The following is a 16,024-nucleotide window of genomic DNA, read 5'->3' as shown; positions in this document are numbered from 1 at the left end:
CACAACCACAATGAGATACCACCTCACACCAGTTAGAATGGCTAAAATTAACAAGTCGGGAAATGACAGATGCTGGTGAGAATGAGGAGAAAGGGGAACCCTCCTACACTGTGGTGGGAATGCAAGCTGGTGCAACCACTCTGGAAAACAGCATGGAGGTTCCTCAAAAAATTGAAAATAGAGCTACCCTACAACCCAGCAATTGCACTACTGGGTATTTACCCTAAAGATACAAATGTAGTGACCTGAAGGGGCACATGCACCTGAATGTTTATAGCAGCAATGTCCACAATAGCCAAACTGGAAAAGAACCTAGATGTCTATCAACAGATGAATGGATAAAGATGTACATATAAACTATATGTACACACACACACACACACACACACAAGAATACTATGCAGCCATCAAAAGAAATGAAATCTTGCCATTTGTGATGATGTGGATGGAACTAGAGGGTATTATGCTTAGCAAAATAAGTCAATTGGAGAAAGACAACTGTCATATGATCTCTCCCTGATATGAGGAAGTGGAGATGCAATGTGGGGGGTTTGAGGGTAGGAAAAGAATAAATGAAATAAGATGGGATTGGGAGGGATACAAACCATAAAGACTCTTAATCTCACAAAACAAACAGTGCTGCCACGGGGAGGAGGGTAGAGAAAGGGCAGTGGGGTTACAGACACTGGGGAAGGTATGTGCTATGGTGAGTGCTGTGAAGTGTGTAAACCTGGTGATTCACAGACCTGTACCCCTGGGGCTAATAATACATTATATGTTAATTTAATGAAAAATGTCTTTGCTGCCCAGAGCAATCTATACATACTTTCAACACCATCCTGATCAAAATACTAATGGAATAAAATAAAATTAAAATTAAATAAACTATGATATGAAAAAAAATGAAAAAAAAAAAAAACCAATGACATTTTTCAAAGTGCTAGAACAAGCAATCCTAAAATGTTTATGGGGCCAGAAAAGACCCCAAATCACCAGAGGAATGTTGAAAAAGAAAAACAAACACAGGGCATCATGTTGCCTGATTTCAAGCTGTATTACAAAGCTGTGATAACCAAGACAGCATGGTAGTGGCACAAAACAAGACACATAGACTAATAGAACAGAATAGAGAGCCCCTATATGGACCTTCAACTCTGTGGTCAACTAATCTTCAACAGAGTAGGAAAATGTGTCCAATGGAAAAATGAAAGTCTTTTCAATAAATGATGCTGGGAAAATTGGACAGCTATATACAGAAGAATGAAACTAGACCATTCTCTTCTGTTTATTTTGTTAGATTTATATTGAAGCATTCCATTTCCATGATGCTGTTGTAAATGGTACTTTTAAAATTTCAAATTCCAACTGTGCATTGTTGATCTATAGAAATTTATTGATTTTGTATTCTTTTTACCCTGAGACTTTGCTAAATTTATTTATTGTTCTAGGGGATATTTTATAGACTCCTTGAAAGTTTCCATATAACTGGCATTATCTACTAATGTTTAATGGCCCCAGTGACCCAGAGAGAGTGCCAATATGGCCATACTTCTCTGGGCTTGGTCTCATACACCTCATCATAAAGGTCACCCCTCTCTGAGCCTAAGACTGAGGCACTGTTAGAAGCCCTTTATTGGGGCTGAGATAAACTGCATGGTCAGAGACTGGAGCAGCACTGATTTGCAGAGAAGCTATGGTTGGCAGTGGGAGCAGGAAACAGGCCAAGGGGCTGAGAGCCAGAAATGTCAGGGCTTCTGCCTAGGGTCCATTCATCATTCAACCTCTTGTACTCTTGATTGTGAGAGAGTTCTAGGTAACAAAGACACATTCCTTCTAATTTTGTTCAAAGTTTTGTCCTAATTTTTCATGTCACTTTGGTTATTCTTATAGCTTTGTTCTAATTTGTTTTAAGTTTTCATGTCAAGTTGGTTATTCTTTTTTTTAATTTATTTTTTATTTTCAGCATAACAGTATTCATTATTTTTGCACCACACCCAGTGCTCCATGCAATCCGTGCCCTCTATAATACCCACCACCTGGTACCCCGACCTCCCACCCCCTGCCCCTTCAAAACCCTCAGATTGTTTTTCAGAGTCCATAGTCTCTCATGGTTCACCTCCCCTTCCAATTTCCCCCAACTCCCTTCTCCTCTCTAAATCCCCATGTCCTCCATGCTATTTGTTATGCTCCACAAATAAGTGAAACCATATGATAATTGACTCTCTCTGTTTGACTTATTTCACTCAGCATAATCTCTTCCAGTCCCATCCATGTTGCTACAAAAGTTGGGTATTCGTCCTTTCTGATGGAGGCATAATACTCCATAGTGTATATGGACAGCATCTTCCTTATCCATTCGTCCATTGTAGGGCATCTTGGTTCTTTCCACAGCCATAAGGGAGATTCAAATTAAAACTATATAGAGATTTCACCTTACACCAGTTAGAATGGCCAAAATTAGCAAGACAGGAAGCAACATGTGTTGGAGAGGATGTGAAGAAAGGGGAACCCACTTCCACTGTTGGTGGGAATGCAAGTTGGTGCAGCTTCTTTGGAGAACAGTGTGGTGATTCCTCAAGAAATTAAAAATAGAACTTCCCTATGACCCTGCCATTGCACTCCTGGGTATTTACCCCAAAGATACAGAGGTAGTGAAAAGAAGGGCCATCTGTACCCAGCAGTGGCCACAGTCTCCAAGTTGGTTATTCTTATAGCTGGTTTCTACATAGGAATTTTAGAATCATTTGTCCAGTAATATCTTTTAAAAAATCATGTTAAGAGAAAGACAGCATTGGAGCACCTTGGCTTAGTCAGTTAAGTGTCTGACTCTTGGTTTTACCTCAGGCCATGATCTCAGGGTCATGAGATCAAGCCCTGTGTCAAGCTCTATGTTCCGCAGGGAGTCCTCCCTCTCCCCTTTACCCCTCCCGCTGCTTGCACACTCTCTCTCTCTCTCTCACTAGCTCACTTTAAAATAAATAAATAAGTAAAATATACAAAAATGGAATAAAAGAGCATTGAGTATAATTACTGTGTTGCACAATAAGAATATTTTTGTTAAAATTTCTCATCCATGAATATGGTATAGCTCTCCATTTACTTAATTCTTTTATATATTTGAATAACATCAAAAGTCATATTTCTAAATATATTGCACGTCACTTGTTATATTTATTCATATATACTGAAGAGTTTATACTATGATTTTTTTTCCATTATGTTAGTCATCATACAGTACGTCATTGGTTTTGATGTAGTGTTCCATGATTCATTGTTTTCATATAATACCCAGTGATTTTACTTTTTAAACATCCAATAATATGTTATAAAATAGCACAAGAATAGACAGATAGCCCAATGGGACAGAATAAGACTCTGAAGCACACCAACATATATAGGGACACTTGGTTTATGACAAAGGTGACACTACATAGCAGTGGGGGAAAACATATATTTTTTTAAAAGCCAGTAGGATAACCATATGGGAAAAAAATGAAACAACCCCTATATCACAAAAACCACAAAAAAGTTAGTTCCATGTGAATTATAGATACAAATATAAAAGACTGAGGAAGAAAAATTCTACTAGATAACATAGAGAAATATCTTTTTGTTCCACATATGAGTGAAACTATATGATAATTGTTTTTCTCTGCTTGACTTATTTCACTCAGCATAATCTCCTCCAGTCCCATCCATGTTGATGCAAAAGTTGGGTATTCATCCTTTCTGATGACTGAGTAATAGTAATATTCAATTGTATATATGGACCACATCTTTATCCATTTGTCTGTTGAAGGGCAACTTGGCTCCTTCCAGTTTGGCTATTGTGGACATTGCTTCTATGAACATTGGGGTGCCTGTGGCCCTTCTTTTCACTACATCTATATGTTTAGGGTAAATACCCAGCAGTGCAATTTCTGGGTCATAAGGTAGCTCTATTTTTAACTTCTGGAGGAACCTCCATACTGTATTCCAGAGTGGTGGTACCAGCTTGCATTCCCACAAACAGTGCAAGAGGGTTCCCCTTTCTCCACACCGTTGCTGACATTTGTTTTTCCCTGTCTTGTTAATTTTAGACATGACTGGTATAAGGTGGTAATCTCAATGTGGTTTTGAATTTGTGACTATGTCATAAAAAATTTATGATGTACTGTATGGTGGTTAACTTAAAATAATTTTAAAAATATCTTTTTGAATTTAATGTGAGCAGTGGTTCTTTAAACATGCTGCAGAATGAAGTAACTATGAAGGAAATGACTGATAAACTAACTTTACTAAGTAAATTTAAGAACTTCTGTCAATAGGAAAAATTTTTTTAAAATCAATACAAGTGGGAGGGGGGACAAGATGGCGGGGTAGTAGGAAGAGCCACCTTTTCAGCCGTACCCCAAAGTGAGCTGATTACCTACCAAAGAACTCCAATCACCCATGAAATCAGCCTGAGATCAGAATTATACATGTCTGGATCTCTACAGGGGCAGAAGACGCCAGTGGGCAGGTAAAGCGGAATGGGAACTGCGGACTGATATCAGAAGATAAACAAAAGGGGGAGGGAGCCACCAGAGGCGACCGGTTGGAAAGTAATACCCCAATACGAGCAAGAGTTCCCTGTGTTTGGGGACCAGCATTAACTTGGAGACTGGTTGAAAGCACTCCAAAAGAGCAAAGGATTGCAGGGGGAAATTGTGGGAATCGGGGAGGCTAGGGACAGGGGCTTAAGTCCCTGGTCCCAGACAGCCTCCCCGGCACTGAGGCAGAGAGTGTGCGGTGGAGAAACCGCTCTTGGTCCCTAAGCCGCCAGCGCGCCCGAGAATGCATGGGTTCTGGCTCCTGTGAGGGGATGGGAGCCACGCCGGTCTGCAGAATGCCTGCTACCCTACCACAAAGCTTGAGATACGCGCGCACGTCCCTCATGCTCCCCTGAGTTACAAAGGCCCGGCCGGCGCTCTTTGACCCGCGCCATTGTTTCAAAACCTAAGCTGCGTGCCCAAAACTCTTCCCCTGACAGAGACGTGCAAAAGCCCAGCCTGGGGCTTACGGACCAGCGCCCCGTTCTCAGTGCCCCAGACACGCGCCCGACCCATAGCCGCCTCTGAAAAGAGGTGCGCGCAAGCCGGGCACTCCCAGCCCGGGCCAGCGGCAAAATCTCAGTGTGCGACTGCTGCTTGGAACCTTTCTGGTGGTCGGGAGCTCCCAGACAGCCGCCACTGCCTTGGCTTTGGGGACGAGCAAAAGATCCTGTGTCCCCAGGGTCTGCAACTTGGAACCTGCTCTGCCAGCGGCCAAGGGGGAATTTATCCAGCTTCTGCACCCAGACTGAGGCTTCTCTCTGAGAGGGAGATCAGGTTGTGGTTTGATTTCTTCTAATACTACAAAAACCATCAAAGGCGGTTAAGGTGAGAGGGAAAAAAGTGAACAAGCATAAAAACCGCTTTTTATGCCTGAAAGCCTGAAAAAAAAACCAGTTTCCCCAGAGCCCACCCCCTTGAGTGGGGCGGGAGGACTCAACTCAGGAAACATCATTGACTGACAACCCATGTGGCAGGCCCCTCTCCCAGAAAACAAACCAAGAAAGAAAGAAAAAAAAGGACTACAAGAGAACAACCACTACTTCATAGGAAAACTTGTATTGTTCACTCATTTCCACTATTCCGGTATATATATATATATATATATATATATATATATATATATATATATATATTTTTTTTTTACACATAGGTAATTTTTTTAACCTATTTACCATCACAGCGAGCTGTACAGTACATCAAATTCCATAATACCTTTCTAACCTGAACTTTTTGATACATACACCTATGTTTTTCTTTTGCATTTTTATTTTTTGAATTCCTTTTTTAAAATTTTAGTTTAGTTTAGTCTAGTTTATTCCTTTTTATCTTTATCTTCTAATATTCATATAGAGTTAAACTTCAAAATAATCTCCTTTCCCCAATCAATACTACCCCTATAGGTAAACCAATTTTTAATCCCCTTTATCTTAGGAAAGTTGAGTCCTTTAACAAAGATATCAAGATACATCCAGGAAGAATCAAAACAACCTTCCTCACACACACTGAGAATTTATAAGAACTCTCCCATCTTCTTCCACCAGTGTTTCTGTGTTTTTTGTGTTTGTCCTGATAGCATATAAATTTTACACTTGTGGTTCTTTTTGACGAGGTTCTTTCTTTACTTGCATATATATATATTTTTTCTCTTGCCATATACTTGTATCAGACTTTTTATCTCTTTTTGTTTGTCTACTTCATAAATCTTACCTTGGGGCCCATCTGGGCTGAACCTTCTTTATCATCTTCCCTTTCTTTCCTGTCTCTCTCTCTCCCTCTCTCTCTTTTTTCTTTTTCTTCTTCTTCTTTTCTTTTTTTTCTTTTTCTTTTTCTTTTCTTTTGTCTTCTCTGGTTTGGGTGGGGAATCCTGATTGCTCAGAAGTGTTCCAGGGTGCACCTTGACTGCACCAGAATTGATACATCCAGCTACATCTGTTCAGTCATCTCCCACCAAAATGACTAGGAGGAGGAATGCCCAACAGAAGAAAAATACAGAGGATGGACCTTCTGCAACAGAGCTAATGGCTATCAACATAGACAATATGTCGGAAAGAGAATTCAGGCTAACAATTATCCAGGCAATAGCTAGGTTGGAGAAAGCCATGGATGACCAAACAGAATTGATTAGGGCCAAACTGAAAGCAACCAGACAGGATGTTCACAATGTTAGGGCGGAGCTTAAAGCTACCAGGGAGGAGGTCCACAATGCTCTCAATGAGTTCCAATCTAATCTAAACTCTCTCAAAGCTAGGGTAACTGAGACAGAAGATAGAATTAGTGATCTGGAAGACAAACAGATAGAGAGAAAGGATCAGGAGGAAGCCTGGAACAAACAGCTTAGAAACCACGAACACAGAATCAGGGAAATAAATAATGCCACGAAGCGTTCCAACGTCAGAATTATTGGAATCCCTGAAGGGGAGGAGAAAGAAAGAAGTCTAGAAGATATAGTGGAACAAGTCCTTCATGAAAATTTTCCCAATATCGTGAATGGAACCAGCGTTCATGTACTAAAGGCTGAACGGTCTCCACCCAAGATTATACATTCCAAAAAAACATCACGACACCTGATAGTCAAATTGAGAAATTATAATTGTAGGTATAATCTCTTGAAAGCCGCCAGGGAAAAGAGGCTCCTTACTTACAGAGGGAAGCCCATCAGAATAACGTCAGACCTGTCCACAGAGACCTGGCAAGCCAGAAAAGGCTGGCAAGATATATTCAGGGCACTAAATGAGAAGAACATGAAGCCAAGAATACTTTATCCAGCAAGACTGACATTCAAAATGGATGGAGAGATAAAGAGTTTTCAAGACTGGAAAGGCTTAAAAGACTATGCAACCACCAAGCCGACACTTCAGGAAATATTAAGGGGGGTTCTATAAAAGAGGAAAAATCCCAAGAGTAGCATTGAACAGAAATATAGAGACAGTCTACAGAAAGAAAGACTTCAAAGGTAACTTGATGTCAATAAAAACGTATCTATCAATAATCACTCTCAATGTGAATGGCCTAAATGCACCCATAAAATGGCACAGGGTTGCAGATTGGATAAAACGACAGGACCCAACCATATGTTGTCTACAAGAGACCCATTTTGAACCTAAAGATACACGCAGTCTGAAAGTGAAGGGATGGAGCAGCATCTTTCAAGCCAATGGGCCTCAAAAGAAGGCTGGGGTAGCGATTCTCATATTAGATAAATTAGACTTCAAACTAAAGACTGTAGTCAGAGATACAGAAGGACACTACATAATCCTTAAAGGGACATTCCACCAAGATGATCTAACAATTGTAAATATCTATGCTCCCAATATGGGAGCAGCCAATTACTTAAGAAAACTGTTAATCAAGGTAAAGAGTCATATTGATATGAATACACTAATTGTAGGAGATCTTAACACGCCTCTTTCAGAATTAGATCATCGAAGTAGAAAATCAATAAAGAAACAAGAGCATTGAATAACACATTGGACCAGATAGACCTCATAGATATATACAGAACATTCCACCCTAAAACAACAGAATACTCATTCTTCTCAAGTGCACATGGAACCTTCTCCAGAACAGACCACAAACTGGGTCACAAATCAGGACTCAACCAATACCAAAAGACTGAGATTATTCCCTGCATATTCTCAGATCACAATGCTTTGAAACTGGAGCTCAATCACAAGGAAAAGTTCCGAAGGAACTCAAACAGCTGGAAGCTAAAGACCACCTTGCTTAAGAATGCTTGGATCAACCAGGAGATCAAAGAAGAACTGAAACAATTCATGGAAACCAATGAGAATGAAGACACTTCGGTCCAGAACCTATGGAATACAGCAAAGGCGGTCCTAAGGGGAAAATACATAGCCATCCAAGCCTCCCTCAAAAAAATTGAAAAATCTAGAACACACCAGCTGTCTCTACACCTTAAAGAACTGGAGGATCAACAACAAATCAAACCAACTCCACACATAAGAAGGGAAATCATCAAGATTAGAGCTGAGATCAATGAGGTAGAAACCAGAGATAAGTAGAACATATCAATGAAACTAGAAGCTGGTTTTTTGAAAGAATCAATAAGATCGATAAGCCACTGGCCACACTAATCTAAAAGAAAAGAGAGAAAGCCCAAATTCATAAAATTATGAATGAAAAGGGAGAGATCACAACTAACACCAAGGAAGTAGAAACAATCATCAGAAGTTATTATCAACAGTTATATGCCAATAAGTTTAGCAACCTAGATGAAATAGATGCATTCCTGGAAAAATATAAACTCCCAAAATTGAACCAGGAAGAAATCGACAACCTGAATAGACCAATATCTAATAACGAGATTGAATCAGTGATCAAAAACCTCCCAAAAAACAAGAGCCCAGGACTTGACGGATTCCCTGGGGAATTCTACCAAACCTTCAAAGAAGAAATAACACCTATTCTCCTGAAGCTGTTTCAAAAAATTGAAGCAGAAGGAAAACTTCCAGACTTTCTATGAAGCCAGCATTACCCTGATCCCCAAACCAGGCAAGGACCCTAACAAAAAGGAGAATTTTAGACCAATATCACTGATGAATATGGATGCTAATATTCTCAACAAGATCCTAGCAAACAGGATCCAACAGCACATTAAAAAGATTATCCACCATGATCAGGTGGGATTCATCGCTGGGCTACAAGGATGGTTCAACATTCGCAAATCAATCAATGTGATACAACAAATTAATATGAGAAGAGAGAAGAACCACGTGGTCCTCTCAATTGATGCAGAAAAAGCATTTGACAAAATCCAACATCCATTCCTGATTAAAACGCTTCAAAGTATAGGGATAGAGGGAACATTCCTGAACCTCATCAAATCTATCTATGAAAGACCCACAGCAAATATCATCCTCAATGGGAAAAAGCTTGCAGCCTTCCCATTGAGATCAGGAACAAGACAAGGATGCCCACTTTCACCACTCTTGTTCAAAATAGTATTAGAAGTCCTAGCAACAGCAATCAGACAACAGAGAGAAATAAAAGGTATCCAAATTGGTAATGAAGAAGTCAAACTCTCTCTCTTCGCAGATGACATGATTCTTTATATGGAAAACCCAAAAGACTCCACCCCCAAACTACTAGAACTCATACAGCAATTCAGCAATTCTGCACAAAGTCAATGTGCAGAAATCAGTGGCTTTCTTATACACTAACAATGAAAATACAGCAAGGGAAATTAGAGAATCGATTCCATTTACTATAGCACCAAGAACCATAAGATACCTGGGAATAAACCTAACCAAAGAGGTAAAGGATCTGTACTTGAGGAACTACAGAACACTCATGAAAGAAATTGAAGAAGACACAAATAGATGGAAGACCATTCCATGCTCTTGGATCAGAAGAATAAACATTGTTAAAATGTCTATACTGCCTAGAGCAATCTATACTTTTAATGCCATTCCGATCAAAATTCCACCGGCATTCTTCAAAGAGCTGGAGCAAATAATCCTAAAATTTGTATGGAATCAGAAGAGACCCCGAATCGCTAAGGAAATGTTGAAAAACAAAAATAAAGCTGGCGGCATCACCTTACCTGATTTCAAGCTTTATTACAAAGCTGTGATCACCAAGACAGCATGGTACTGGCATAAAAACAGACACATAGACCAGTGGAACAGAGTAGAGAGCCCAGATATGGACCCTCTACTCTATGGGCAAATAATCTTTGACAAAACAGGAAAAAAGATACAGTGGAAAAAAGACAGTCTCTTCAATAAATGGTGCTGGGAAAACTGGACAGCTATATGTAGAAGAATGAAACTCGACCATTCTCTTACACCGTACACAAAGATAAACTCAAAATGGACAAAAGACCTCAACATGAGACAGGAATCCATCAGACTCCTAGAGGAGAACATAGGCAGTAATCTCTTCGATATCAGCCACAGCAACTTCTTTCAAGATACGTCTCCAAAGGCAAAGGAAACAAAAGCGAAAATAAACTTTTGGGACTTCATCAAAATCAAAAGCTTCTGCACAGCAAAGGAAACAGTCAAAAAAACAAAGAGGCAACCCACGGAATGGGAGAAGATATTTGCAAATGACAGTACAGACAAAAGGTTGATATCCAGGATCTATAATAAACTCCTCAAACTCAACACACATGAAACAGGCAAACACATCAAAAAATGGGCAGAAGATATGAACAGACACTTCTCCAATCAAGACATACAAATGGCTATCAGACACATGAAAAAATGCTCATCATCATTAGCCCTCAGGGAGATTCAAATTAAAACCACATTGAGATATCACCTTACACCAGTTAGAATGGCCAAAATTAACAAAACAGGAAACAACATGTGTTGGAGAGGATGTGGAGAAAGGGGAACCCTCTTACACTGTTGGTGGGAATGCAGGTTGGTGCAGCCTCTTTGGAGAACAGTGTGGAGATTCCTCAAGAAATTAAAAATAGAGCTTCCCTATGACCCTGCAATTGCACTCCTGGGTATTTACCCCAAAGACACAGATGTCGTGAAAAGAAGGGCCATCTGTACCCCAATGTTTATAGCAGCAATGGCCACGGTCGCCAAACCATGGAAATAACCAAGATGCCCTTCAGTGGATGAATGGATAAGGAAGATGTGGTCCATATACACTGTGGAGTATTATGCCTCCATCAGAAAGGATGAATACCCAACTTTTGTAGCAACATGGAAGGGACTGGAAGAGATTATGCTGAGTGAAATAAGTCAAGCAGAGAGAGTCAGTTATCATATGGTTTCACTTATTTGTGGAGCATAACAAATAGCATGGAGGACAAGGGGCATTAGAGAGGAGAAGGGAATTTGGGTAAATTGGAAGGGGAGGTGAACCATGAGAGACTATGGACTCTGAAAAACAATCTGAGGGGTTTGAAGTGGCGGGGGGGGGGTGGGAGGTTGGGGTACCAGGTGGTGGGTATTATAGAGGGCACGGCTTGCATGGAGCACTGGGTGTGGTGAAAAAATAATGAATAATGTTTTTCTGAAAATAAATAAATTGGCAAAAAAATCAATACAAGTGGTAGATGAGGGCTCTGTGGGTAAGCCTCTGCCTTCAGCTCAGGTCATTATCTCAGGGTCCGGGGATTGAGCCCTGCATTGGGCTTTCTGCTCAGCAGGGATCCTGTTCCCCACCCGACCCTGACCTGCCTATTTGTGATCTTCTCCCCCGCCGCCGTCAAATAAATAAAATCTTTTAAAAAAATCAATACAAGTGCAAATGTGAATCCAGAAAGAGGGAGAAGATATTTGCAAATCATATAACTGGTGAAGGACTGATATCCAGAATATAGACAAAATTTCTACAGTCAGTATGAAAAATTAAAACAATACAATAGAAAAACTGAGAAAAGCATATATACATACCCAAGAGGACATCCAAATTGCTGCCAAATATCTGAAAATATGGTCCCATTGGCCATTGGAGAAATAAAGATAAAAACCACAATGATATGTGGCTATATGCCCACCAGAAAGACTAAAATTGATGAGACAGACAATATGGCTTGTTTGTGATGATGTGTAGCAGCAGGAACTCTTGGACACTATTTTTGGGAACAAAGATTGCTGTAATAATATTTTTGGAAAACTTAAATTATCCAAAAAGATGAGCAATTCCACTCCTAAGAATGCCCAAAGGAATCATTTCACAGCAAAAAATTAAAAATTAAAAATTAAAAAAACCTGTAAAAGTATTTCATAACAGCATTATTTTAAAAAGATTGGAAACAGGGTGCCTGGGTGGCTCAATGGGTTAAAGCCTCTGCCTTCAGCTCAGGTCATGATCTCAGGATCCTGGGATCAAGCCCCACATCGGGCTCTCTGCTCAGCAGGGAGTCTGCTTCCTCCTCTATTTTTCTCTCTGTCTGCATCTCTGCTTACTTGTGATCTCTGTCAAATAAATAAATAATCTTTAAAAAAAAAAAGCCTATGGACTCTGAAAAACAACCTGAGGGTTTTGAAGGGGCAGTGGGTGGGAGGTTGGGGGAGTCAGGTGGTGGGTATTATGGAGGGCATGCATTGCATGGAGCCCTGGGTGTGGTGCAAAAACAATGAATTCTGTTACGCTGAAAAGAATTAAAAAAAAAAAAAAGACTGGAAACAACCCAAGTGTTCATCAACAGTAAGATGGACAAATTATGGTATCTTCATTTAAGGAAATTTATATAGCAATGAAAATTAAAGAACTACTACTATACATAATCACAAGGATTAATTTCACAAAGAGAATATTACCCCAAAAAAGTACAAAAGAAGAAAAATTGTGTTCTTCTATTCATAGGAAGTTCACAGCAGACAAAACTAATCTGTGTTTTAGAGGGAGGAGAGGTGTTAACCTTGCAGGGCGATGACTATAAGGAGGCAGGGTTATTGTGGAAACTGAGTAGGTTTCTTTCTACCTGGCTAGTGGTGATCTCTCTCAGTGGATATGGTTTGATATTTTTTTCTGTAGATGCATAAAAACTGTATCTGTTTATACTTCATGTGTACCATTCTGTGACTAGGAAGGTGGATGTCACAGCTGGAGCTCTGGGTCATCTTTTCTAAAGTGTCTTCCATGCCCTTGGTGTCATGAAGCAGAGCCCAAGGGAGCTCCTTCCCCTGAATGAAACCAATGCATTTGCCTCAAACCACCAACCTGGCTCTTCTGTGAGAGAGGCCCTATTGTCAGACCTGAACCACTCCAGCCAAGCCTATTCCACCGTGGGGAATGCCTTGGCCATGCATTAAATTATTATTTTAAACAGATCTCTCTGGAAGTGGTATTTTAAGGATGACAGCCCATTTATGAGAGGCAAATGCTCATGTCTGGCCAACAGGAGACAGCAAGACCCTGCACCTAGAGTACAGGAGGGTAGAGATACAGTGTTTAAAACATTATTTTCTTACAAGTTAGATCAAGATGCACAAATATCTGACCTCTTTCCCACTAAATCTGGATGTCCCAGGGAACCATGATAAATAATAGCCAGAAAGCCCACCCCTGCTTTAATGCCCAGTGATTGCTCTGCCCAGTCTTCATGTGATTCAAGTCATTCTTCCTTCTCTGAACACTTATTGGGTGAAGAACATCCTTATTTTTCTATGCATTTCCCACTTAATAAACATCTTTTCCATTAAATGCTTTTAAGCAATGTTGATTGAAAGAGTAAATGAATGAGTTTTTTAACATATCCAATTATATCTGGAAGTGGAAGTGGTTTTAGGGGGTCCTCATAGTTCAGTGTCTCTCTGAGACCTCCATCCAGCCTGCAGGGCACAGTCTTTCCCTCCAGTACATTCTTCACATGGCTGTGTGTTTCTGGCGCAGCCTCCACAGGGCCTCCTTCACATCCTTATTTCGCAGACTGTAGATGAGGGGATTGAGCATTGGGATGACCAGTGTGTAGAAGACAGAGACCACCTTGCCCTGCTCCATGGACTCAATTGCTCCTGGCTGGGCATACATGACAAAGACAGTCCCAACAAAGAGTGTCACTGCAGCCATGTGGGAGCCACAGGTGGAGAAGACCTTGCGTCTCCCAGCTCCTGAGCGCATCCGCAGGATGGTCACTGTGATGTAGCCATAAGAGACGAGGACCACAGATGTCACACCCACAATGATGAGCCCACAGATGCCAAACAAGATAAGTTCATTAATGGCTGTGTTGCCACAGGCGAGCTGGAGCAGTGGGGGAACATCACAGAAGAAGTGGTTGATGCGGTTGGAGCTGCAGAATGGGAGGCGGAATGTGAAGCTGGTCTGCACAACAGAGTTGAGACAGCCTCCACAGTAGGTGCCCAGAACCAGGCGAGTGCAGGCAGAGTGGCACATGGTGATAGGGTAGCGCAAGGGGCTGCAGATGGCCATGAAGCGGTCATAGGCCATGACACCCAGGAGGAAACCTTCAGTGGTGACCAGTAGGGAGAAAAAGAATAACTGGGTGGCACAGCCTGCAAAGGTGATGACCTTGGATGGGGAGAAGAAGTTGACCAGGGCATTGGGGGCAATAACAGATGAGTAGCACAAATCCAGGAAGGAGAGGTTCTTGAGGAAGAAGTACATTGGGGAGTGCAGGTGGGCATCCAGGGTGATAACCATGATCATGGTGAGGTTCCCCAGCATAGTCACCATGTACAGGGCCAGGAACACAGCAAAGAGCAGGGCCTGGGTCTCCAGGCCTCCGTTGAATCCCTCCAGAACAAAATCTTGAAAGTAAACCGTGGAGAGGTTTCCATTTCTGGGGAGTAGCATGAACCTCACCAGGGGAATTACAGTTCCAGTATTGGCAGACGAAGTAGGTCAAGCTAAACTTCCTGCTGAAGACTCTTAAAAAAAGATAACTGACAACAAAAAATCTGATTGAAGTTATAAGAGAGTTAATGGTTTAGTAAAGAATTATGAAACAAAATCCAAGATAAACACAGAGGTTTAGGGATTTCATTACTGAAACTTCTTTTTCTCTTGAGACATAAGGCAGTTTTGAAAATGAAGTCTGAGAGGCCAGGTATCTAAGCAGGGAGGTTTTTCCTGTCTTGAAGAGTTAATGCTGACAGTGGTTGATTACTAGAGACCACTCAGGTTGCACCATAGGAGTGAGTTAAATAAGAAGTAGGTAGGCAGCTCAGCTTCTGACTGTTTCAATCACTGAAATTTTATCAAGTATTATATGGTTTCACTTACTTGAGGAGCATAAGGAATAACACGGAGGACATTGGGAGATGGAGAGGAGAAGTGAGTTGGGGGAAACTGGAGGGGGAGACAAACCGTGAGAGACTGTTGACTCTGAGAAACAAACTGAGGGTTTTGGAGGGGAGGGGAGTGGGGGGTTGGGTGAGCCTGGTGGTGGGTATTAAGGAGGGCACATATTGCATGGAGCACTTGGTGTGATGCATAAACAATGAATGCTGGAACACTGAAAAGAAATAAAATAAAATGGAAAAAAAAAAGAGGTGATCTGAATGCTAGTGTCTCTGACACCTTGCAAAAATAAACACATCTCAAGAAGACACATTATTCTAGCCCTCAGTGTTATCCATAGAAGTTTTGTGTATATACTGTCAAACACACAATTCAAAAATTGAGGAGTTCCTACAATATGAAGCTTGCATGGAGCACTGGGTGTGGTGAAAAAATAATGAATAATGTTTTTCTGAAAATAAATAAATTGAAGAAAAAAAAATAAAATGAAATACCAGAAACAATAGAAAAACCCAAAGAGGGTTCAGATTTTGAAGTTAACATACACACAACCAATGAATCATTGAACATTATATCAAAAACTAGTAATGTGGTATATGTTGACTATTTGATTTTAAATTAAAAAATGAAAGTTATTATGTTTAAAGTCTAAGAATTTTAACAGGATTGTGGAAGTAATAAAGAGAATAGTAGGTAACTTTTTTAAAAGTACAATGACTAAAATTAGGAACTCAATGAATGGAATTTTCAGATTA

The 16,024-nt window shown here is 40.6% G+C and overlaps 1 protein-coding gene across 1 annotated transcript; it reads right to left on the bottom strand.

Annotated features, from left to right (window-relative positions):
- Window positions 1–13,871: 13,871 nt before the first annotated feature.
- On the bottom strand, window positions 13,872–14,822 carry LOC122901795 (olfactory receptor 12-like). The gene has a single exon (XM_044240905.1). The coding sequence runs from the start codon at window positions 14,820–14,822 to the stop codon at window positions 13,872–13,874; it is 951 nt and encodes a 316-aa protein (XP_044096840.1).
- Window positions 14,823–16,024: the final 1,202 nt, after the last annotated feature.

The sequence above is a fragment of the Neovison vison genome, chromosome 3 (genome assembly GCF_020171115.1).
Source record: "Neovison vison isolate M4711 chromosome 3, ASM_NN_V1, whole genome shotgun sequence".
NCBI lineage: Eukaryota > Metazoa > Chordata > Mammalia > Carnivora > Mustelidae > Neogale > Neogale vison.
The sequence above is the reverse complement of the archived record's forward strand: the minus strand, read 5'-3'. Positions and strand labels throughout refer to the sequence as shown.